Source organism: Palaemon carinicauda, chromosome 20, assembly GCF_036898095.1.
Source record: "Palaemon carinicauda isolate YSFRI2023 chromosome 20, ASM3689809v2, whole genome shotgun sequence".
Lineage (NCBI taxonomy): Eukaryota > Metazoa > Arthropoda > Malacostraca > Decapoda > Palaemonidae > Palaemon > Palaemon carinicauda.
Genome location: NC_090744.1, coordinates 64,846,240 through 64,871,848, shown reverse-complemented (window position 1 = coordinate 64,871,848; position 25,609 = coordinate 64,846,240). Strand labels below are relative to the sequence as shown.

General features: G+C 41.3%; 2 protein-coding genes and 1 long non-coding RNA gene across 3 annotated transcripts in view; 2 read left to right on the top strand and 1 right to left on the bottom strand.

Moving 5' to 3' along the window:
- LOC137614293 (chitin synthase chs-2-like) overlaps window positions 1-17,600 on the top strand; it is an 89,374-nt gene extending 71,774 nt beyond the window's left edge. Inside the window, 5 exon segments of the mRNA XM_068344032.1 lie at window positions 92-268; window positions 11,252-11,416; window positions 11,796-12,051; window positions 12,390-12,520; window positions 16,440-17,600. Coding sequence (XP_068200133.1) covers window positions 92-268; window positions 11,252-11,416; window positions 11,796-12,051; window positions 12,390-12,520; window positions 16,440-16,649 — 939 coding nt within the window. The 3' untranslated portion in view covers window positions 16,650-17,600.
- LOC137659500 (uncharacterized) overlaps window positions 1-25,609 on the top strand; it is a 498,613-nt gene that overhangs the window by 409,899 nt on the left and 63,105 nt on the right. The window lies entirely within an intron of this gene.
- LOC137614294 (uncharacterized) overlaps window positions 253-25,609 on the bottom strand; it is a 26,057-nt gene continuing 700 nt past the window's right edge. The window contains exons 2-3 of the long non-coding RNA XR_011039044.1: window positions 1,364-1,449; window positions 253-483 (exon numbers count right to left, since the gene is read on the bottom strand). This is a non-coding gene — a long non-coding RNA (uncharacterized lncRNA). The remainder of the gene's footprint in view (window positions 484-1,363; window positions 1,450-25,609) is intronic.

Below are 25,609 nucleotides of genomic sequence, written 5' to 3'. Positions count from 1 at the left end.
CTGATCTGAATCGAAAAGGTGCAGATCTTGATCAAGGGCTTGGGCATGTCTCTACTAATCCTTTTCCTCTTCCACCTCTCTTCACCTGTAGAAAAAAGTGGAGCAAGAATTAAAGGAACTTCGAAATATAGCTGTCTTCTCCTTCAGTATGATGAATGCTATCTTTGTTCTTATTGTCTTCCTGCTCCAGTTGAACAAAGATACTATCCATATTGATTGGCCATTGGGTGTGAAGACCAATATCACCTTCATCGAAGAAACCAGTGAGGTAGGTAGGCTGAGGCCATGTAGACTTAAGTAACCATGATCGTAATCTGTCTGTGATGAGTGTGGCACGTGTCTTCCGAACAGAAAAAAGTCGAGGTGGAATTAAAGGAACTGAGGAACAAATCTTTCTTTGGATTCTTCATGCTGAACGCGCTCTTTGTCTTAATTGTATTCCTTCTCCAACTGAACAAGGATAACCTTCACATCGACTGGCCACTGGGAATCAAGGAAAACATCACCATTATACCAGAAACTCAGGAGGTAAACTGGCTTAAAGTCAGAATGCCATCCCCACTCCTTTCTCCTACTAGCTGTGGCACCTAAGAATTACTACTACTCTCTTCCACTTAAATATCTGTGTCAGCTCATTGTGCCCTTTAGCACTTTATAAAGAGCTGGCAAAGGGAAGGTTGCCTATCGTCCATTCTTCCGTCCCTGCATCTACCTTCAGGCATTTGGAACTGGTTGACTGGCTTTAACATTTCAGACCCTGCATGACCTTACTAGCAATGACCCAGCATGAATCCTTTCAGGCTAAACGTACGCAACGGATATTTGATGAGATTGACTATGTTATTCAAATGACTGCAACCATTTTCAAGTTCATTACTGAATTTTCTTTTCAACCTTGTGATAATGACTAAAGCATACAGTGTCAGAACACATGACAAGAACCTTTGTTTAGACTATGCTGCTGTTAATGTCATATTAGTCAATGATAGTGAGCAAAATTATAATTGTCCAGGCACAATAAACCTTGGAGATTATAAAGCATATTTGACAGTAAGTAAAGCATATCCGGTATCAACAAACTGCAAAGATTAAAGCTACTGATTCCTGTCAAAGCCTCATGTTAAAAAAATGCAATTAATAAGTACAATACGATATTTGACAGTGATGAAACATTTTGGTAAATCAATTATCCTTTTCGTGGGGAAAAAGAATAACTCCTTATGAAAGGCCTGACCTAATGAGGTTTTATATTGTAATGATGAGTGGTAAATGCTAATTTATTAATACAGTATGTATTATGAACTCAAAATTAAAATACGAAAGGATGAAATTCAGCTACTATAAAATTCCGGTACAAACATACCTGGATTTTTTCCGTTCAAGATGAAAAATTACAGCACTGTTGTCCATTGTATTTCAGTGAGGAACTTGAATGTGGCAAATTTATTCCTGAAAAAAAAATAATTTTTGTACCACTGTAAATTAGAATTTTATGTTTGCTAATTTCTAAACTATATTGAATATGCTCTTAGATTTAGCTTTGGTTTTTTTCCTTCAGCTAAATTTCTGAAGAAATAAAATTTCAGGCTTTTCTGCCTTCAGATTAGGTTGATAACGCTGGCATAGTTTCTGAGTGCAATTCCTCAATATATGATTTAATCAACAGTCCTGTATTGCAATTATAAGGGACTTGTGGAATTACAGTGCAGTATAGAAAAATGTGTATCAAAAAAAATTGTTCAAAGGGTTACGCAAACCATTGTTTTAAGATAGCCTTTTCCTATTAATCAAACAGTGGAGCAGAACATTTCAAGATTTCAGATGGTAATCTCCTTACATTAACCCTTTTACCCCCAGGCTATTTGGAAATTTCCAACCCTTAACCCCCAGGGGTTATTTTTTTTTTTTCAGGCACATTTTGCAGTATATTTTTTTTTAAATTGCTCTAACAGCCTTAATTTTCAATATTAAACTTACCCGATAATCATGTAGCTGTCAACTCCGTTGCCCGACAGAATTCTATGGAGGGATACGCCAGCTATCACAATACTAGAAGGGGGTGTATTTACCAGCGCCACCTGTGGCCAGGTACTCAAGTACTTCTTGTTGACACCTCCTCAATTATTCCTCTGTCGTGCTTCCGGCAAGACGTTCTGGGATACGCTTATGTTCTTGGAGTATTTTCACGACTTTGGTGAAGTATTTCTCTTTGATTTCGGCTGTCGCTTTACTGGAAAACTTCTATATTAGCTTAGTTAGCTTTTGGAATTAATTTGATTAATTTTGGTGACGAGAGAGTATGAACTCTCGTTCACCTTTCAATGGCCGACCCTTCCCTTAGACGGAAGTGTTGGTGTCTAAGAGAGTATAGACTCTCTTTCTTAATTTTGCTTAACAAAAGTTATAGATTTATTTTATATCTCTCCGCCTCTTATAGGCCTCTTCGATTAACTTCCTTTTATTATAAACTCATTAAAATTAATTTTTATATTTGTTTATATTCGACCTTCCTAATAGTAGGCGGTCTTTTACCGAAGTTAATAAACTTTGAGCCCGTCATTTCGGTTTTACCTGTTAACATATTATGCTATTTCCGCCACAGAGTTTGAAAGATTTTCTTTGACAGTCTCGTACTGTTTTCAAAGCTGAACTAACGTTTTGTTTTGTCTCTGCAGTTGTTGACGTTCAGAACGTTCAACTTGCACTCTATCGTTACGATAGAGAAAGAATGTTCACGGTTTCACGTTGCAGTAAGAGTAACCGTGTCTAGCGTTTTGTTCATTCTTTCTTAACTTAATGGTTTTGATCCTAATAAAGGAACTTTTCAGTTTTTTTCCTTTAACAATAATATGTTTTAACGATATATATGATTGGGCTCTTCTCTCAGGTTCTAAGTCAAGAGAGAGAGAGAGAGAGAGAGATAGAGACGGAGGGAGAAAGAGGATAAACGTTTCATTCAAGCCTGCCAGGCGTACGAGTAACGTCGTTATCGTTTTTTTGCTCTTCTCCCTAGTCTCTTTAGGGGAAGAAACTAAACGTTTCTAGAGTGATCTAGTGTTTAGTCTCTTTCCAACCACTGATTTATCTTTCATTAGATTTTTCTGTTACATTGTAATTCTGTTTTCGCAATTACTAACTTTGAGAAAGGATAGAATTGCGTATTTCAGGTACAAACCACTTAAAATTTCGAGTTCAGTGAAATAAGTGCAAACAGAAATCAAAGTGATAAGTGATTAGTGCGTGAGGGTACTTTTGTGCGCGCCAGTTGTCCTCCCAGTCCGGGACCTCTTGCAAGCTCCCAAGCCCAGGGGAGAAGCAATGTCGAAGGGCATAAGGGTTCAGCAGGCCTTGATCGGCGCACAGAAGTATTCTCGGTGGTTGTGGGCGTGTCTTACCGAGACCGTCACTCCCACCCGCAGACGATTGAGCCCTTATTTTGCTCGTCTGCAGAAGAGATTAGGGGAGAAAATAAAGGCAGAGTAACGCTGGTCTCAGGTCTCAAGACTTCTTAAACGTTAAGTCCAGACCTATGCCAGACGTACGAAGTTAAAGTTCACAACCCGAATGCAGTCATTGGGTTAGCTCTGACTCTCCTCAGTCATCAGTTGATCTACACTCCGACTAAGAGGAGTAAGGTTCTGCCACAACAGATCTCTGCTGTTAAGGCTTTACCTCAGCAGAACTTAGTGTCTGCCGACCCCAAGTTAACTCTACTGCAGTCCATACAGTCTCTACTTTCGGTCTTGATGCGTGAGTGTCGGGCTGAGAGTGTTGCACCGCCTGCACTCCCTCCACCTGTTCTCGCTGCACCTGTGCTCGCCCAGCCTGCACCTGCTCCGCCTGTGCTCGCCCAGCCTGCACCTACTCCGCCTGGTCGCAGCACCATCTGCCAGGCGTACGATGTTGTGAACTCTACTACAGTCCATGCAAGCACAGCTTTCGGACTTGATGAGTGAGTGTCGGGCTGAGAGTGTTGCTCCTCCGCCTCCGCCTACACTCCCTCCTCCTACACTCGCTCCGCCTGATCACAGTATCATCTGCCAGGCGTACGATGTTGTGGACTCTACTACAGTCCATGCAAGCACAGCTTTCGGACTTGATGAGTGAGTGTCGGGCTGAGAGTGTTGCTCCTACGCCTCCGCCTACACTCCCTCCTCCTACACTCGCTCCGCCTGATCACAGTACCATCTGCCAGGCGTATGATGTTGTGGACTCTACTACAGTCCATGCAAGCACAGCTTTCGGACTTGATGCGTGAGTGTCGGGCTGAGAGTGTTGCACCTCCTGCACTCCCTCCACCTGTTCTCGCTGCACCTGTGCTCGCCCAGCCTGCACCTGCTCCGCCTGTGCTCGCTCAGCCTGCACCTGCTCCGCCTGGTCGCAGCACCATCTGCCAGGCGTACGATGTTGAACCACTTTCGGAGTTTGCTGTTCACAGTGTTGTTCAGCCTCAGCCTTCTTTAAGGCAACCCTTGCTTTGGGATCAGGAGAGTTACACTCTTCCTCCTCCTCCCCTTGCTGCTCCACCAGTGGTGCAACTCTCGGTTGGGGTACAACAACCTCTCCCCTCCGTGAGTCTGTCTGCTCAACCAGCGCTGCACCGAGTTCAACCCTCATCTTTGCAAGCTCATCTACACCATGCACTTGCGCCTCAGGAGCCTCAGCTTGCTAGAACTTTACCTTGTTCTGCGCAGCCTCAACCTTCTCATGCTCCACTCATCTCTCAGGAACAGGAACGGACTACTCCGCCTCCGTCCTCCGCTCAGCTGGTGCAATCCTTGGGTGCAACTCTTGCTAGGAGTCAACCTCCTTCACCCTTGCACCTGCCTTCTGCTCCGTCTGTTGTTCAGCCTATGCAGTCTGAACCTCAGGTTTTCCCTCAAGTTGAGGAAACCTCTGTTGTTGTTCCAGCTCGTTCTGACTCTGCTGTTCAGCATACCATGGTTTAAACCCCATGCAAGCATGCATAACGCACTCTAGCACTGGTCATGGAATTTCTGAGAAATGTTAAACGCCATGCACACGCTCTGCTTTCCTTTCAGCAGGCTCTGCTTACAGCAGGCTCTGCTTACTACATGCTCAGCATTCAGCATGCTCTGCATTCAGCATGCTCTGCATACAACATGCTCTGCATACAGCATGCTCTGCATTCAGCATGCTCTGCATACAACATGCTCTACATACAGCATGCTCTGCATACAGCATACTCTGCATACATCATGCTCTGCATACCTTACCGCATGCTTCTCAACACATCTTGGGTTGTTGCCAACTCACTAGACTGTCAAGCAGTTTCATAACGTTGCCTTCTAGTCTGCTGCTTTGCACCAGTGAACCCTCACTCAGAGAACTTAGCTTTTCTAGGATAAGGTCCCTGTAGATGAGAAAGTTCTTTTCTCCCTCCTTCTGATATTCCCTTGAGGACTCTGTCATTTGGAGGGAGCCTTTAGCTGCATAACCTCTTATGGACTTTTATTTAAGCATACCATGCTTACAGGGAAGGTAATGGTTATACTTCAGCCGCTAATCCCGTCTGTTACCACACCTGCTCCCATAGACCTTGAGCTGTGTTGCATGACATGCAGTCCAAGCTTAGTCCTTGTTAGAGGATTTTTTGTTTACGGAGTCAATGTGTCACGGGGAAGACGTTCAACAACCAACAGAAGGGACTTGTTGTGACGCAGTGGGCAACCTCAGCAACCCGTTAAGGAGTTGTCTGTACGACCCAGACAGTCTAGACAGATTCGGGTTGTCACTGTACTTCCTCGCTTGCCCATGATTGACAGTTTACAGACTGTGCAGCAGTATCATGATCTTGTGTCCGGCTCCGTCAGACGACTGGCTTTTAAGAGCTCCCTCAAGTCGTCGCTGTCTGGAGATTTTCAAATGGACTATGGATCTGACCAAGGAACTGGGCCTCCTGGTCAATTTTGAGGAGTCTCAGCTCGTTCCATCCCAGACCATTGTCTCCTTGGGTATGGATCTTCAGAGTCGAGCTTTTAGGACTTGTCCGTCGGCCCCAAGGATCTTCCAAGCCCTAGAATGCATCCAGAGCATGCTGAGAAGGAACCGATGCTTAGTCAGGCAGTGGATGAGTCTAACAGGGACACTTTCATCGCTGGCCCTGTTCATCGAGTTAGGGAGACTCCACCTCCGCCCCCTTCAGTATCATCTAGCTGCTCACTGGATAAAGGACATGACGCTAGAGACGGGCTCAGTTCCTGTTTCCAAAGAGATGAGGTCTACTCTAACGTGGTGGAAGAACAGCATTCTTCTCAAGGAAGGTCTACCATTGGCTGTTCAGTCCTCCGACCACCGTCTCTTCTCGGACGCATCGGACACGGGCTGGGGTGCGACACTGGACGGACAGGAATGCTCGGGAACATGGAATCAGGAGCAAAGGACACTTCACATCTATTGCAAGGAGTTGTTGGCAGTTCATTTGGCCTTGATAAACTTCAAGTCCCTCCAGCTTAACAAGGTGGTGGAGGTGAACTCCGACTACACCACAGCCTTGGCTTACATCTCCAAGCAGGGAGGGACTCATTCGAGGAAGTTGTTCGAGATCGCAAGGGACCTCCTCATTTGGTCAAAAGATCGAAAGCTCACGCTGGTAACGAGGCTCATTCAGGGCGATATGAATGTCATGGCAGATCGCCTCAGCCGGAAGGGTCAGGTCTTCCCCACAGAGTGGACCCTTCACAAGAATGTTTGCAGCAGACTTTGGGCCCTGTGGGGTCAGCCAACCATAGATCTATTCGCTACCTCGATGACCAAGAGGCTCCTCTTGTATTGTTCTCCGATTCCAGACCCAGCAGCAGTTCGCGTGGATGCCTTTCTGCTGGATTGGTCCCATCTCAACCTGTATGCATTCCCGCCGTTCAAGATTGTCAACAGGGTACTTCAGAAGTTCGCCTCTCACAAAGGGACACGGCTGACGTTGGTTGCTCCCCTCTGGCCCGCGAGAGAATGGTTCACTGAGGTACTGCAATGGCTAGTCGACGTTCCCAGGACTCTTCCTCCTAGAGTGGACCTTCTGCGTCAACCTCACGTAAAGAATGTACACCCAACCTCCACGCTCTTCGTCTGACTGCCTTCAGACTATCGAAAGACTCTCAAGAGCTAGAGGCTTTTCGAAGGAGGCAGCCAGAGCGATTGCCAGAGCAAGGACGACATCCACTCTCAGAGTCTATCAGTCTTTATGGGAAGTCTTCCGAAGCTGGTGCAAGGCCAATGCAGTTTTCCTCAACCAGTACCAATGTAACCCAGATTGCTGACTTCCTGTTACATCTAAGGAACGTAAGCTCCCTATCAGCTCCTACGATCAAGGGTTACAGAAGTTTGTTGGCAGCGGTTTTCCGCCACAGAGGCTTGGATCTTTCCTCCAACAAAGATCTACAGGACCTCCTTAGGTCTTTTGAGACCTCAAAGGAACGTCGGTTGTCCACTCCAGGATGGAATCTAGACGTGGTCCTAAGGTTCCTAATGTCATCAGGATTTGAACCGCTCCAATCAGCCTCTTTTAAGGACCTCACATTAAAAAACTCTTTTCCTCGCGTGCTTAGCAACAGGTAAAAGAGTAAGTGAGATCCACGCCTTCAGCAGGAACATAGGTTTCACATCTGAAACGGCTACATGTTCCTTACAGCTCGGTTTTTTGGCTAAAAACGAGCTTCCTTCCCGTCCTTGGCCTAAGTCGTTCGAGATCCCAAGCCTGTCCAACATGGTGGGGAACGAACTGGAGAGAGTACTTTGCCCAGTTAGAGCTCTTAAGTACTATCTAAAGGTCAAAACCATTACGAGGACAATCAGAAGCCTTATGGTGTGCTATCAAGAAGCCTTCTCTACCAATGTCTAAGAACTCAGTTTCTTACTACATCAGGCTTCTGATTAGAGAAGCAAATTCTCATCTGAAGGAAGAAGACCTTGCTTTGCTGAAGGTAAGGACACATGAAGTGAGAGCTGTGGCTACTTCAGTGGCCTTCAAACAGAACCGTTCTCTGCAGAGTGTTATGGATGCAACCTATTGGAGAAACAAGTCAGTGTTCGCATCATTCTATCTCAAAGATGTCCAGTCTCTTTACGAGTACTGCTACACCCTGGGTCTATTCGTAGCAACGAATGCAGTAGTAGGCGAGGGCTCAGCCACTACATTCCCATAATCCCATAACTTTTTAACCTTTCTCTTGAATACTTTTTATGGGTTGTACGGTCGGCTAAGAAGCCTTCCACATCCTTGTTGATTTGGCGGGTGGTCAATTCTTTCTTGAGAAGCGCCAAGGTTAAAGGTTGTGATGAGGTCCTTTAGTATGGGTTGCAGCCCTGTATACTTTAGCACCTTTGAGTTGATTCAGCCTCCCAAGAGGAACGCTGCGCTCAGTAAGGAAGACGATCTTATTAAAGGCAGAGTAACGGTTCAAGTCGACTTCCTTACCAGGTACTTATTATTTCATTGTTATTGTGGATAACTGATTATATGAAATATGGGATACTTAGCTATCCTTTAATCTTGTACACTGGTTTTCACCCACCCCCCTGGGTGTGAATCAGCTACATGATTATCGGGTAAGTTTAATATTGAAAAATGTTATTTTTATTAATAAAATAAATTTTTGAATATACTTACCCGATAATCATGATTTAATCGACCCTCCCTTCCTCCCCATAGAGAACCAGTGGACCGAGGAATAATTGAGGAGGTGTCAACAAGAAGTACTTGAGTACCTGGCCACAGGTGGCGCTGGTAAATACACCCCCTTCTAGTATTGTGATAGCTGGCGTATCCCTCCATAGAATTCTGTCGGGCAACGGAGTTGACAGCTACATGATTATCGGGTAAGTATATTCAAAAATTTATTTTATTAATAAAAATAACATTTTTCATCATAGAGAGGTCAGGTTGGTCTCATTCTCTTGGAAAATGCCTGAAGTCTCTCAAAAAATTATCAAAAATATGCAAAAAAAAATTTAAATAGCATTTTTTTGCAAGAACGTACCGGTACGTCCATGGGGGTAAAGGGATGAGTTTCGTGAAATGTACCAGTACGTCCTTTTGGGGGGTAAAAGGGTTAATATATTGGAATAGGTACTGTAGCGGGTAAGTGCTCTATCAGAAGTTTATAGGTAAATATTTGAATGCACCTATTTTAACAGAGGATCACACTCGCCATCTGCCCTCCAGAAAATCCTTTTGATGATATTAAAATCTGATTGTTAAAACATCATTTTTAGCTTCCCTCGATTCATCATTGTCCACGTGTCTTATCTTCCTCCAATTCAGTCCAAGATTAGAGTTGTCTGTTCATTACATCCTGTAATATAGTCACCTTACTGTTCAATGTGACCCACAACTTTCCCGGTTTCAAGATGAATGTCTACCTTTTTTCATAAACAGCTGTTGTTGACCACTTATCACTTTTCCCTCTTGTTCTAATTCTCTTTGTGTCTTGTTACTACTTTTTACTGTTGTGAAGAAAATCATCACCCATCCCTGGGAAAAAAATATACCTATCCCTAACCATGTCTTTAGTAGTCTATAACTCTTCTGGTATTTGTTCAGTCCAGTTGAGTCTTTACCCTTTGCCTTTGTACCCATCCGATACTGTATTCGGTAATATTTTTTACTCGCCAATTTCACTTTCATGTGGTAATTGTTATCATCCTGCTATATTATGTACATTTATGAATATATCTCGTAAAACCTACAGTTTTAGACCCACTGAAATCACTGATTGTCACATGACAGAATTGGACAATCAAATGCAATGTAAGAATTGACATATAAGCAGTTGTCTTGTGTACCTTTTCAAACACTACTGATCTTCAAAAAGATATCTTTGGTTGAAGACATCAACTCAGTTGCTTCTTTGACTTATGGGTTCAAATAAAAATAAAATTTAATAAGATTTAAGAGTATTGAGGACTTAAACCCATGACACAAATAAAACTTTTATTCAACAAAGCCTCAATGCTAATCATAAAATAAGTATACTAGATTGCTCAGTTAAAGGTTGTACATTATTTGAAAACCAGAGCACAGTGAATTAAAACCCAAAGCACGGAAAACCCTTAAGTACAAATTAATGATGCATTTAAGTAAATTACTGTATTGTATTACTACACTATATATACTGAAGTACTGTACTGTATTGCTACAGTATATACTGTACCAAGAAGGCGGAAAGAAAATGGAATTTCTTAGCTGCTGTTGACAGCTTGACAATCATTGATACCCAGTTGTAGAAAACTTCTTATTAAAACAGTTTGGAATCTTGAAGGATCTGCTACAAATGTGGTTTAATAGTTAAGGGTTAACTCAAACAGTGTTTTGTGTAAAACCATATGAATATTGGCAACAAAGTACCGTATATCAGGCAAGTAACACGTGTCCTTGTTTTGATTTATAACACTGTGGATTATTACGACTAAATTTCGTCACGAATATTACAGGTTAAGAATAATTTTGATTTTCAGTCCCTACTACTTCTCCAAAGACTGTAACATTCATTAACCTTTACGAATAGCATCTCTATGTCTACGTCTCACGTGAGATGCATGGCGATGATCTTTTATGTGCATGGACATTTTGGTGATGCAACTAGTTACTCGTAGCATATGAATGAAATGAGTTGAATAATGTCCTTATTCTCTTTTTTTTTTTTATATGCATGAGAACGACTCATTCGTTTCACTGGATACTTGTGCAATTGAATATTTTAGTTACTCTTTAGTTTTATGTCTTTTCATGGTCTGATAGAGGTAACATATAATTCTCACAGTAATCTAGGGTACTGCATCCTATATCTTTCTTTTTATCCTACCTTAATACTTACCTCCAGTTAATTGCATTTATTGTATACTTGCTATATATTGTAATGATATAAATTTTGGTACAGATGTCTGTCCTAAATTAATTGAAAGTGTTTAATAGTAAAAAAAAATGTGATTTACCCCTGAACAATGCATTGTGTGAAGTAATCGTACACTAAGTTCGAATAGAAAGGTTGCTTATCTTGATTAGAATGTTCTTTACAATTTGATTATACAGTTGTAAATTCTACTTGTGATTCAAATGCTAAAAGTGACAGTAATTTTGAAATAGTTTTGGTCATTACTTAATAATATTGATTTGCTAGAAGTTCCTTCACATAATGAATGCTTGCTAAAAAATTACATTTCAATATTTCTTTGAATATATTTCAGTCAACTTCCACCTTGTGGCCCGGAAATTAATAGATTCTTTTGTTATCAGGTACTCATCAGTCAAGAATATCTACAACTGGAGCCAATTGGTCTTGTGTTTGTGTTCTTCTTTGCCCTCATTTTAATCATTCAGTTTGTGGCTATGTTGTTCCATCGATTTGGTACCATCTCACATATTCTTGCATCCACTGAACTCACCTGCTGCAATAAGAAGGCAAGACCAAAGACTTCCTTGTTTTATTTTTATAATTATTACTAGCTAAGCTACAACCCTAGTTAGAAAAGCAGGATCCCATAAGCCCAAGGGTTCTAACAAGGAAAAAATAGCCTAGTGAGGAATGGAAATAAAGAAAATAAAGTAATGAACAATTAGAATAGAATATTTTAAGAACAGTGACAACATTAAAACAGTTCTTTCAAAAGAGGCTTATGTCAGCCTGTTCAACATAAAAACATTTGCTGAAAGTTTGAACTTTTGAAAAGATAACCAATTTGTTGTTCAATTACATCAATTATACTCTTGATACATAAAATTTACTGCTTTTAATTTGGTATTGAACTCGATGTATAATGTCCATTCTATTTCATTGCAGTCGGAGGATGTAACAGAGGATGCATTTATCCAGAGGAATGCTGTGGATATTGTGAGACAGTTGCAGAAGCTCAAAGGTATAGAGGATGATTACGACAGTGATAGCGCGAATGATGGGCAGCTCGGAAGGCGCAAGACAATCCATAACCTGGCACGCCATGCTCAAAAGAAGCAGGCCATTGGAATGCTGGATATTGCTTTCAAGAAGCGATTCTTCAGTATTTCAGCCGAGGCTGCTGAAAATGGCACGGAAGCAGGTTAGTGCAGTAGCCGGTCACATCCCCAAACCTCTTTCAATACTCAGTACAAAATATTGCATTATTCCATGTAAGCTGAGGTTTGAAATGAATGAGGTTCTTTACAAATAAATTTATTCTTTAACATTCATTTATCTAAAAAATAATGCTACAGTATATTTTTTGTAAAGGCAAACCATATGTCACTAATATCTTGAACCAAATTTTAAAATTTTTTACGATTAAAAAACTGTACATTATTTTCAGTACAGTTTACTGAAAGTTTCTCTTTCTATCCATTTGGTTTTTTTATACGAGTTTTTCTTATATGAGTCTAAGCATTGCATTTAACTCCACAGAAACTCCTGTTTTGGGTAATATGCGTAGACTGAGTATGCGACGAGAGACTATCAAAGCATTAGCTGAAAGGCGGGAAACTGTTGTGCAAGAAAGACGTCAGTCAAAGATGCAGACTCTTGGAGCAAAGAAGGTAATAGGTTTACCGTTTAATCTCTTAAGAATAGCACAAATTAACAAAAATTCTAAAGCTTTAATTAACAAGTACCTAATATTAGTATAAATAATTGTAGTAAGAAATTTTCTTGCAAGTGAAATTTTTGCTTGTAAGTACTGTAGTAAAAATAAGCATGTAATTAATTGTTTAGGAAATCTTTTTTTTTTTGCAATATTAGTTGAAAATTTATAAGATAAAGCTGAATAAGGGGAAAAGGTAAAAGATATAGTGTTTGCCATAGGTACTGAAAGCCAGTTAGTCCATTTTACATATGTTTCATCCACAATGTAAAATAGGTACTGTACATATATTCAAGTGGCTCTTATTTCTAGAAGTAACGTTTACTGCACTGTACATTAAAACATCATCATCAGCGTCACATTTAATGCCCAGTTTATTCTTACGAGTTTGAAAGTCAAATTACTTCTTTCCCTTCTTTTGTATTTACCTTATCTTATAAACTTCTACCAAACTTATTTGTATCCTAATCTGATATTTTCTGAGCCTTCACAAATCTTACACTTTTAAGTACTAAGTACTAAATTTTCCTCACAGTTCCAAATCACGTAAATCTTCAAGATTTAAGTATCTTTTTTATAACTTAAAAACCACATATTTATGTTACTTTATTTGTGGCACAACCTTCAAAGGGTATTTTAATAAAGACAGTACACTGTAGTGACCTAATCATATTACTTGCTATGCATAACATGACATTCACCCTGTACCACACCCACAGTGTATGTTTGTAATTTCCAGAGTATTTTCTCTTTAATCTACATTTCATTCTCCATAGTCTTGTCTTTAATTACTCTGACTATCATTGTTCTTTTCGCCATTCACTTCCAAACATTTCTAACACTCAGTTCTTCTGCTTAATATAGATACTTTGAATACAGTACAGTATTTTACCATAGAACCACCTTTCCTCCCTTCCTGTAGCATCCCCCATGATAATAGTAACCAATAAAGGTTATGTGTTGATTTTTGATAGACACCAGCAGGTATCAGAGATTCTTCTGACATGCTTTCCTTTATCTTCACACAAGATCTTGTGTTATGGCATACAGAAGCACGTACCATCACTTGCTCAATTTTTCTTTGTGGTAGCCTCGGTTCATAATGCCAGTTTTATTCTTACTTTCTTGCTGTATTGAATGCCACGAAGATCTTCAAGTACAATTTATAACTTGACCCTTTTCTATGGTATACATCTCCATTACTTACCTCATAATATAACTTTTCCTTGTGGTTGTTTCCTGGTACAAGGCCAAACTAAAAATTGTTGATTTAAGCATTTTTTTTTTTACCTTCTGTCTCTTCATCCTTACTTTCATATCGTTCTCTGTAATTTTCACATTACAATATACAGTATTATCTTAGCTTTCTATTCTGTATTACTTTTTTTCTGCAAAAATCTTTATATTCTTTTGGTCATATCTTTCTTTTCAATCTGACCAAGTCTTGCATGTTATTCCGGATGGTCCATTTGCCTCACAATTTATTATCTTAACTCTCTTAACCTCTTGTCAACTTCAGTTCAAACTAATTCCAAGCTCAAACTAAATACCAGAGAATATTTTATACATATTTTTCCTTTCATGATATGCAATACAATGCACAATATATAACTTTGCTTAACTAACTACAGTACTAATACAACAGGCACAGTATGTCCATTTGAATGTTTGATTACTTCCATTCACTGGCTTTCTTTTAGCGAGTGAAAACTGTTCTTACAGTTCCTTTATACTAAAAACACTAGAAGAAACTAAAACCATTTCTTAACCCTCAAAATAATAGTTTATACTGTATACTGTAGTCCATTTCTTTTAGCGAGTCATATTTGCACCGACTCGCAACGGTGCCCCTTTAACTCGTAAAAGTTTCCTGGTCACTGATTGGTTAGAATTATCTTGTCCAACCAATCAGCGATCAGGAAACTTTTCCAAACTAAATGGGCACCGCTGCAAGTCGGTGTAAATATGACTCGCTAAAAGAAATGGACTATAGTACCAGAAGCATGACTCAGTTGAATGGTTAAGATCAACCACTATTACGGTACTGTATATTGTACTCGGAATTAGTTGCATGTACTGCATGGTACTGTAATTTGAATGGGCCAATGCAATTGAAGTGTTGTGATCAAATACCAAGGTTTTCATACTGTAAACAAGTTCACCTTGCTTCTTCCAAACAGCGGACATCTTTTGCACCAGGTGTAGAGCAAATTGCATAAGAAGTACAGTACTGTATAGTAAGTTTATTTATCGTATAATATACGATGATTGTATAAGCTTTAAATTATGAAGGCTTTGTTTTTGTCCATGCTAATTCTTGTGGTTTTATTTGATTATATTTTAATTTTATTATATAATTTATATACTTCAGTACTTCTATATACAGTAAAAGGTCCACAGCTCCTGCGTATGCGTGCTTGTATCAGATCATTTACTTCAGTATTAGGTTTCAGTTTAAAGTGTGTAACTACGCTCAAAACAGTCAGTCCTTTTTAAAAATCTAAGATGATTTTGTTACCTCTTTGGGATTGAGGGAAGACCTTTCTTTCTTTTAACTATGTTACTCTTTATGAAATCAGAATCTTAAAAGGTAGGAGCTTTTGCTGTGTTTGCTTTTACGAACCACTTGTTACATGGTGAATGTGAATTTTATGATTTTGTACGTGGCCATTGTGTGTAAAACGTGATTATTTACAATAAGCATGGACACAGCTTGTTCCATTGCTACTGGTGTAGGATTCTACCATATCCTTCTATATTTTTGAACCAGTAATGAGATCACAAAGATGGTATCTTGGCTGTGAAAAGAATTTAGAATCCTTCCATATAGATTTTTGTCTCTATAACTGACAAATTGATGCTTCTGTTTGTCATCACTGGGCTATTTCAGTTGTCTGATTTATTTGTCGTATGCAGGATGGTTATCAATTAGAGTTCTCAACCTCTGGTCTGTGGCACAGTTTCTGTACCATGACATTACAGTCTTTTTTTTTTTAAATCTCTCAAGTGTCCTATACTCTTTATATTTTTTATTTTTCTATCTTTCCTTTGTTTATTCATGATTTTACTCTTCACTGTCACATTCTTATTACTATGTGGTACTCATCTATACTGTGTAAGTATCATGGTCAGATGTGTAGATTAATTCGCAAAGCTTCCTGTCAAAAAAAAAAGACAATTGCATAATTCAATTTTGTTTGTGTGATAGTCATCTTCTGTTCTTGATTTCTGTACAGTTTCCATATAGTATGTTCCCTTAAAGAAGAATTTACAATATTACTTTCTCATTTTATTCCTCTCTTCTAATAAGCTATTTAATCTAGAATTCAGTTTTATGATGAAAATTCAAAATTTACTTTAAACTTTTTAATCTAGCTTAATATAATGTATAGTATTTTTTTTCAACCAAACATTAAAAAAAGTACAATTTTTGATGTTATCCCTTTTACCCCCAACGCTATTTGGAACTTTCCAACCCTTAACCCCCAGGGGTTTTTCTTTTTCAAGCACATTTTGCAATATATTTTTTTTTCTTAATCGCGCTGACAGCGTTAATTTTCGTCATAGAGAGGTCAGGTTGGTCTCATTATTTAGGAAGATGCCTGAAGTTTCTCATAAAGTTATCAAAAATATGCAAAGAAATGTAAATAGCAGTTTTTTTTGCAAGGACGTACCGGTACGTCCATGGGGTTAAGGGATGAGTTTTGTGAAACGTACCATTACGTCCATTGGGGGTAAAAGGGTTAACTTATAATACTAGCAGTAACCTTTCTTGATAATCATTAATTTGCTGTACAAGAAATTCCCTTTGAATTCAGCCCACAAAAGTTAGAACTTCATTTCCTAATGAAACTTTTTTTTCGTCTCCAACCCAGCCACGAACAAGAACTTCAATTGCTTCAGAGGCGGACAACCAGCGTGTGTTCACTCCAAGCGGTGGCTCCATCAATAATGCTTACGAGTCCGATACCGAACACCTTGGTGGGGGATCTTCGATTAGAAGTGCCATGCGATACCGAAATGCAGAAGAAAACGTCTTATATAAGCCATAAATCAATTCTACGCTCATGTTTTTTACTTCTTAGGAATAAGAAATTATTGAAAATATATTTCTTCTCCATATTGAATACAAAGCCATAAAAAAATCCTCTGAAAATGTACAGTAACAGTTCACAGAACTTTCACCTGAGCCTTTAACATGACAAGTTTAAGTGTATTTGATGCTATGAACTTCTAAGTTCGACAAGTGGCATCAATATACTGATAAAATATTCAATCACTAGTTTCCTAACAAAAGTATGATTATATCTTCAAAGTTATTTTTCCCATGACTCTTTTGTATACAATTGAAGCTTTTTGTTAAAGTCTTTATAAGATTAAATTTTTCGGCTGTTTCTAATGATTTATCAAAATCATTTCATGTAATAAGAATTCATCAAACCATGATAAGCTACATTACCAGCTTATCAGATAAAGATAAGCTTATTTTGAAGGGTATTACACATGCAGATTATTTCCGCAATAATAATCTACTCAAAGTTTTTATTTCTGCTGTAGTTATTTTTCACATAAATTGCTAGATTAACAAAAAGGACTATGAAGTTATAAAAAGTATTATTGCCATAGATAAGACACTTCACCAAAACATATTTCACATAGAACACTACAGTATTTACAGATAAAACCCAATGACAAGGTATACAGACTAAAGTTAGTACTGTAGCGCAAAATACAATGCTTTTTGATTGTTGAGGTAGTGCAGTTATTTTATGAATAATTATCTGTAATCAGTTTTTGTCTGGTATTACGTATGCTAGAGAAAGAACCTGAATAGGTAGAGCCAAGGGAGTTTTACTTTAATCTGTGATTTTCATTATATTACAAATACATTTTTTATTATATCTGTTGATTTCTGTAAGTGATTATAGTTTTCCGTAATCACGCTGACTTTTCACTTTCTGTATTACAGCTGCTGTCGTGCTGTTGTAAATGATATGTATATTAATGTGTATAAAATAAATATATATACTAAGTAATTGGTTGTATAGTTTTGCCTTAAGTGTTGGTTAAAGGATAGATATATACACAAATTCTAAATAATCATGTAAGGACACCGATCCCTTCGTCGTCCAGAAAATCGACAAACTACTTATTTATTTAAATTCTCTCTTCGCCACACTGTGGTGTCCTATGTATATATATTCCGCTCTACCAGAGCTACATTTTGATATGTGTATCGTTTCATAACATGTTTTTGTTAACCCATAATTCATATATTTGTAAGTGTAAGAAAACACATATATATTGGCGGGCACTTCAATCTGACTTGGCGCCAACGTCATCCTACGTTTCCGTCCGCACCTTGTAATGTATTTCCATGCGCATTCAAATAAAGTATCAGTTGATCTTGGTGACGCTTGTCTCACTGTCCTTACAACTGGTGACCCCGGAGTTGAAAGTAGCATCAGCGGTTTTGGCTTTGCCATTAACGGACTTATTACGGCCGTGCTACCTTCTACATACTCCGTTACCTTAGGCACGAACCTGCCTTTGGTTCTCCCACACTTCGGTGAACGTAAGGCAGTAGGATGAGCTTAACCGACATATCAACTTCTCACCTCTTCGCCGACTCGTCGTCTGGCCACGATGCAGGAAGCAATACGCCCATCGCACCCAACGGCCTCGCCTCCACGCCCAAAGTCAAACTGCCGCCCTTTTCTCAACACAACACCGCTTCCTGGTTCCTGAGAGCGGACGTACTCTTCCGCGTCGCTAGACTCAGCGACTCCTGCGCCAAGGCTGACATCGTTCTCACCTCCATACCTGAAGAAGTATTCGACAAGATTTCCCCATGGCTCGACGCCCAGGCCGGCCAAGTTTCATACGACGACCTGAGAACGAAAGTCATTGGTATCTACTCCCTCTCCGTCTCAGCAAGGGCACAGAAAGTACTGGACCTCGCCGGCAAGCCCATGGGTGACACCTCTCCTGTCGAGGCCTGGAACGAGCTAACCGGCCTGCTCATGCTCCCCGAAACAGACAGCAACGGCCGATGACGTGAGATGAGCTTATCTCGCGAGATCTTTCTTCGACGCCTACCACAGGACGTACGGGCCCAATTGACAGACGCCGACACGCTCCCGATGAACGAACTCCTGGCGAAGGCTCAGAAGCTCCACGAGGCCTCCAAAGCATCTCGCCTCGGAGCATCATCATCAACACCGCCTCCGTTCTCCTCCTTCAGCAGCTGCTCTTCCATAGACTCCTCGGCAATGGCCCTCGAGGACGACGAGATCAACATTCTATCAAGAAAGAAACCACCGCGACCGACGCGATCAAACCCTAGGCCTAACCCAGCATGGTGCTTCTACCACCAACAGTTCGGCAGTGACGCCAAGAAATGTAGAGCACCATGCAGTTTCCCTAGAAGATGACGCCAGAAGCATCCACCTGCCACCATCGCAGCCTCAGTTAACCATAACAAGATTGGTTTCTGTATCCTCGATACCATTTCCAACCGTAGACTCATGGTGGATCTGTATCCTCGATACCATTTCCAACCGTAGACTCATGGTGGACACCGGCGCAATGCAGTCAACGTTCCCTCCTTCGAAGTCCGACCTAGACCGTGGTCCCGACAAAAACGCTCCCTCACTCATCGCCGCCAACGGATCTCCCACACGGTGCTATGGAATCAAGACCCTCAAGATATCTATCATGGGCCGTTCGTATTCTTGGCCCTTCGCTATCGCCGACGTCAATCGCCCCCTCCTCGGTGCGGATTTCCTCGCCCACCATGGACTCTTCGTCGATGTCGCTAACAGACGTCTCATTGACACGGGAACCTGCCAGTCTCGCGCTCTAGAACACGGCCCTGCAACAATGTCCGTGTCCGCCGTAACAACGCACCCCTACGCCGACCTCCTACGAGAGTTTCCCGAGGTTTTCAAGCCCGAGCTCCGACACCTCCCGCCTCCCGCCTCAGAAACTGAAGGATGCCAAACGCGCCTTCGAGGACATGGAACGCATGGGTATCTGTAAGAAAGCATCGAGCCCCTGGGCATCACCCCTGCACATGGTTAAAAAGCCGGACGGGTCCTGGAGACCTTGCGGCGACTACAGGCGCCTCAACCTCATCACAACGCCCGATCATTACCCACTGCCCAACATGCAGGACCTAACGAACGCGTTGCACGGCGCAAAGTTTTTTACCAAGATGGACCTTCTCAAGTCTTACTTCCAGGTCCCCGTATTCCCGGAAGATATCCCGAAAACTGCCATTGTAACGCCGTTTGGATCCTACACCTTCGCATACTCAACCTTCGGTCTACGCAACGCCGGGGCGACCTTCCAACGACTAATGGATAGCATTCTGGGTGACCTACCTTTCTGCGTCTGCTACGTCGACGACATCCTGATATTCTCGAAAACCAAGGAGGAACACCTGGGACACGTCCGCACCGTCCTAAAGCGCCTACAGGAGAACGGCCTAGTCGTACGCTTCGACAAATGTACGTTCGGTGCGGAGGGAGTGGATTTCCTTGGTCACCGTGTATCCTCGCGGGGGGTAAAACCCATGACAACCAAAGTCGACGCTATCAGGAAGTTCCCAATGCCTACGACCATCCGCCAACTTCAGGAGTTCTTGGGAATGGTCAATTACTACAGGCGCTTCATCCCCAACATCGCACAAACCCTGGCACCCCTCGACGACGTCCTGAAAGGAAAAGCAAAAAAACTCGAGTGGGGCTTGCCCCAGCAACAGGCATTCGCTCGGACGAAGGATGCCCTTGCGAATGCCACCACCCTGGCTCATTTCGACGACAACGCGCCCCTGCGACTAACGACCGACGCCAGCAACGTCGCCTGCGGGGCTGTGCTTGAGCAACTCGTCGATGGTTCTCCTTGACCGCTGGCATTCTTCAGCAAGAAATTGAAACCCGCCGAAACAAGATACAGCACCTTCGATAGGGAACTCCTCGTCGTCTACCTCGCCGTCCGCCACTTCAGGCACATCTTGGAGGGTACCCCCTTCACGATTACAACGGATCATCAACCCCTCGTCCACGCCTTCACGAAATCAACGGACGCATGGTCATCCCGACAACAACGTCATCTTGCATCAATCGCCGAATTCGGGTGCACCATACGTTACGTCCCAGGAAAGAAAAACCCAGTCGCGGACGCCCTTTCAAGGATTGAAATTGACGCGATCCACCTGGGAATCGACTTCGCCAATCTCGCAACCGAACAACGCACCGACCGAGAAGCACAGGTTCACCTGACGGAGCCATCCGCGCTCAAGATAAGTGCGGTTCCCCTCGGACCAGCAGGAGTACTGTAACTATTCTTTGCGACACCAGCACGGGCCGCCCTCGTCCCTGGGTACCAGCCTCCTGCAGAAGGAAAATATTCGATATCATCCATGGACTTTCGCACCCCTCAGGACGCACCACCGCTCGCCTTCTGTCTGAAAAGTTTGTCTGGCCAGGGATAAAAAAGGATGCCCGGGAATGGGCGAGGTCATGCATCAACTGCCAGTCAAGCAAGGTCAGCCGTCACACCGAATCGGGGGTGGGCGATTTTCCCCAGCCAAAAAGACGTTTCGGACATATACACATCGACGTCGTGGGACCATTGCCCCCTTCTGGATCCGCTCGCTACCTACTTACAATCATCGATCGCTCCACGAGGTGGTTGGAGGCATCGCCGATGACCGAAGCTACGACTCAAGCATGTGCCAAAGCCCTCCTGTCAAGCTGGGTGAGCAGGTTTGGCGTTCCTGACGACATCAAGACTGACAGAGGCCCCGCTTTCCTCTCAGAAATATGGCTTGCTTTGGCGAACCTGATGGGGACGACGCTCCACAGCACCACGGCATACAACCCCGCGGCAAACGGCATGGTCGAAAGAACGCACCGCGCCCTCAAGGCGTCCCTGATGGCGAGCTGCACCGACGGGGACTGGAAATCACGACTTCCTTGGGTACTCTTCGGCCTTCGCACCGCCCCTCGCGCAGACGGCGAACCTTCGCCCGCCGAAAAAGTTTACGGGGAAGCGCTCGCAGTTCCTGGCGAATTCTTTCCCTCATCAACCGACGACACGTAGCTGGATCACCTAAGGGACATCGCCAGGAAGTTCAGGCCGTGTCTCAAAACTTACAGGACAGAACCAAGCACTTCAAGCCAAAAAGCCTGGATGACTGCAAGTACGTTTTCATTCGTGTCGACGCTCATCGACAACCACTGACTAGACCTTATCGAGGTCCCTACCAGGTAATTAAAAAGACAACGAAAGCCTTCCTTCTCGACGTCCATGGCAAAGAGGACTGGGTCTCAATAGACCGTGTGAAACCAGCGTTTCTCGAAGGAAGCGACACCGCCTCCGCTGGACCTGGCAGACCCAGAGTTCCGCCACAAAACAAGCCGCCCAACGAAGAAAAATCATCAAACGACGTCAAGAGGAAGAGATCCTTACACCGACCGCCAGCGCGCCCCTCCGTTCAAAAAAAAGAGGAACCCTCCGACGCCCGAAGAGATACGAAGATTGATCATCAGCCCTCTACGCCGCCCGATGTCTTGGGGGGGGGGGAGTACTTGTAAGGACACCGATCCCTTCGTCGTCCAGAAAATCGACAAACTACTTATTTATTTAAATTCTCTCTTCGCCACACTGTGGTGTCCTATGTATATATATTCCGCTCTACCAGAGCTACATTTTGATATGTGTATCGTTTCATAACATGTTTTTGTTAACCCATAATTCATATATTTGTAAGTGTAAGAAAACACATATATATTGGCGGGCATCTCAATCTGACTTGGCGCCAACGTCATCCTACGTTTCCGTCCGCACCTTGTAATGTATTTCCGTGCGCATTCAAATAAAGTTCAACTACCTTATAAATTTTTACAGATCACCTACGGGCCAACCAAGGGAAAGGCCCGTGCCAACAACAAGTGTTGGCTTTAATACCCCAACAACAACAACAAATAAAGTATCAGTTGATCTTGGTGACGCTTGTCTGACTGTCCTTACAATCACAGTATGAACAACATTATGTAAGAACGAACAATTAAAGTGTATAAGTGCTGTCTTTATAATGGTTTTTGGTTAATTAAAATGAAAATTTCAGATATAGTAAACTATGATACACAAATGAACTAAGCCTGTAGACTTTGCAACTTAAAGTAAAACAGATGTACAGAGTATTTTGCATTTTAAGCTCTTTAAACTACTGTACACAATGTTGTGGTAGTAACATCAGCATCGTATGAGGTACTTTTTCTTTGCAGTATTTCTCTAGCTCCCAATTACAAATCAGTGAATACCCTATCCAGCCCTCTTGCTTACTTGCAGAGCCGTGTTATCAGCTGAAATAGCTGTCATTATTATTATTATTGCTTGCTAATCTACAAACCTAGTTGGAAAAGCAGGATGCTATAAGCCCAAGGGTCCCAACAGGGAAAATAGTCCAGTGAGGAAAGGAAACAAGGAAAAATAAAATCTGTTGAGAATAGTAACAAAATTAAAATATTTCCTATACAAACTATAAAAACTTTAACTAAACAAGAAGCAGAGAAATCAGATAGAATAGTGTGCCTGAGTGTACCCTCAAGCAAGCGAACTCTAACCCAAGACAGTGGAAGACCATGGTACAGAGGCTATGGCACTACCCAAGACTAGAGAACAGTGGTTTGATTTTGGAGCGTCCTTCTCCTAGAAGAGCTGCTTACTATAGTTGAAGAGTCTCTTCTACCCTTACCAAGGAGAAAGTAGCCACTGAACAATTACAGTACAGTAGTTGACCCTTAGGTGAAAAAGAATTCTTTGGTAATCTCAGTGTTGTTAAGTGTATGAGGACAGAGGGGAATATATAAAGAATAGGCCAGACTATTCGGTGTATGTGTAGGCAAAGGGAAAATGAACCATAACCAGAGAGAAGGATCCAATGTAGTACTGTCTGGCCAGTCAAGGGACCCCATAACTCTAGCGGTAGTATCTCAACGGGTGGCTGGTGCCCTGGCCAACCTACTACCTACAAAATAGGTAGGCCTACTTTTAGTTGCATGATGAAATTGGAACAAGTAAAGAAGAAATAAACAGTTATTTAACTAATTTTATATTCGAATCGGTACAAGAGATCGGTGGAAAAGTTCCTAAACAAGATCGAGGAAAACTCAGAAAAGACCAAAAACCTAATAAAGAAAAGATTGGAAATGAGGGTAAAATCCACGAGACATGATTTAGAATTCGCAGAACTATCTAAAGCATTAAACAAACTAAAAACCCCAAGACATTTGTAAAGACAATCAGATCAAACTTGAAGCACTAAAGAAAGGAAGAAGCATTAAATTGATGAAAAGACTCGCAACAGGACACCAACAGATGTTTGCTTTAAAGGATGAAAATAGGATTTTTATCAACAAAAGAGATGGAGTGATAAAAATTGTAGAGGATTTCTATACAATAGTGATATAAGAAATAACTTTGCCAATAGAAATAATGAAACGCCTGAGGCGGTAACAGGCGTAACCATATCAATTCACAAAAATGGAGATATAAAAGACCTGAAAAATTATCACACAATAAGTTTACTCATCATAATATATAAAATATTTACAAAGATCATATTAGACCAGATAGAAAGGCATTTAGACTTTACTTAACCAAGAGAGCATGCAGGATTTAGAAGAGGGTGTTCAATAACTGACCATATTCATGTAATTATCCAGCTAATGAAAAATCAATAGAGTATGACAAACCACTATGTAATGTATCCATGGACTATGAGAAAGCTTTTTACTTTTCCAATACTTCAGCAGCAGTGAAAGCCCTTCAAAGACAAGGAATAGATGAATCTTATGTTGGAACACTTTAAGATATCTCTACAGGAAGTACAGCAATCCTAAAACTATGTATATGAAGAGAATTCCAATTGAGGAAGGAGTTAGACAGGGAGACCCCATCTCTCCTAAATCATTCACAGCATTCCTAGTTTTTTTTCTAAAAAATTAAGATGCAGGAAAATGTAGGCATTAATATTAATGGGAAATACTTTAACAACTAAAGATTTGCAGATGACATAGCTCTGTTTAGTGAATCGTAGGAGGAAATGCAAACAATAATAGATTTGAATAAAGCAGAAATGTAATGCTGAAAATGTTTATGAGTAAACCTATGATAATGTTCAATAGAAAATGCAGAGAGACAACAAATAAGGGTTATGAACGAACCTACAGAGATTGTTAATTAATATATGTACCTAGGCCAGCAAGCAAGTGTTTCCCCAGGACATGAGACCAAAATTATAAAAAGTATAAGCAGTGGCTGGAGAGCTTTTGATAAACAAAACGAGATTTTGAAAGGTCAAATGTCATTTTCTCTAAAAAGAAAATATCTAATCAGATGGTCCTACCAGTATAAACTTATGCATAGAAAAATTGGAGCTATGGAAAGAATAATGATGGCAATAACACTAAGAGACAGAAAAAAGAGCAACGTGGAAATGAGAGCAAACTAAAGTAGAGGATATTCTAGCAATATGAAAGAAAAAGAAATGGACATGGACAGGACATATAATGAGAATGACAGACAATAGACGGACATTCAGAATAACATAATACGTCCTTAAAGATTACAAAAGAAATGTGGGAAGGAAGAGAAGACGATGAATAGACGAGCTAAGAAAATTATACTGGTTTAGAGTGGCATAGTAAGATCATAAACAGACGGGAGCGAAAGGGCATGTCTGAGGCCTTTGTCCTGCTGTGGATTAGCTAAGGCTGATAATGTTGATACACACACATAGGCTCTCTCTCTCTCTCTCTCTCTCTCTCTCTCTCTCTCTCTCTCTCTCTCTCTCTCTCTCTCTCGATATATATATATATATATTTATATATATATATATATATATATATATATATATATATATATATATATATATATATATATATATATATATATATGTGTGTGTGTGTGTGTGTGTGTGTGTGTGTGCGCGCGCGTCCATGTTTAATTTAGGACCCCATTTGAACACTGGTGC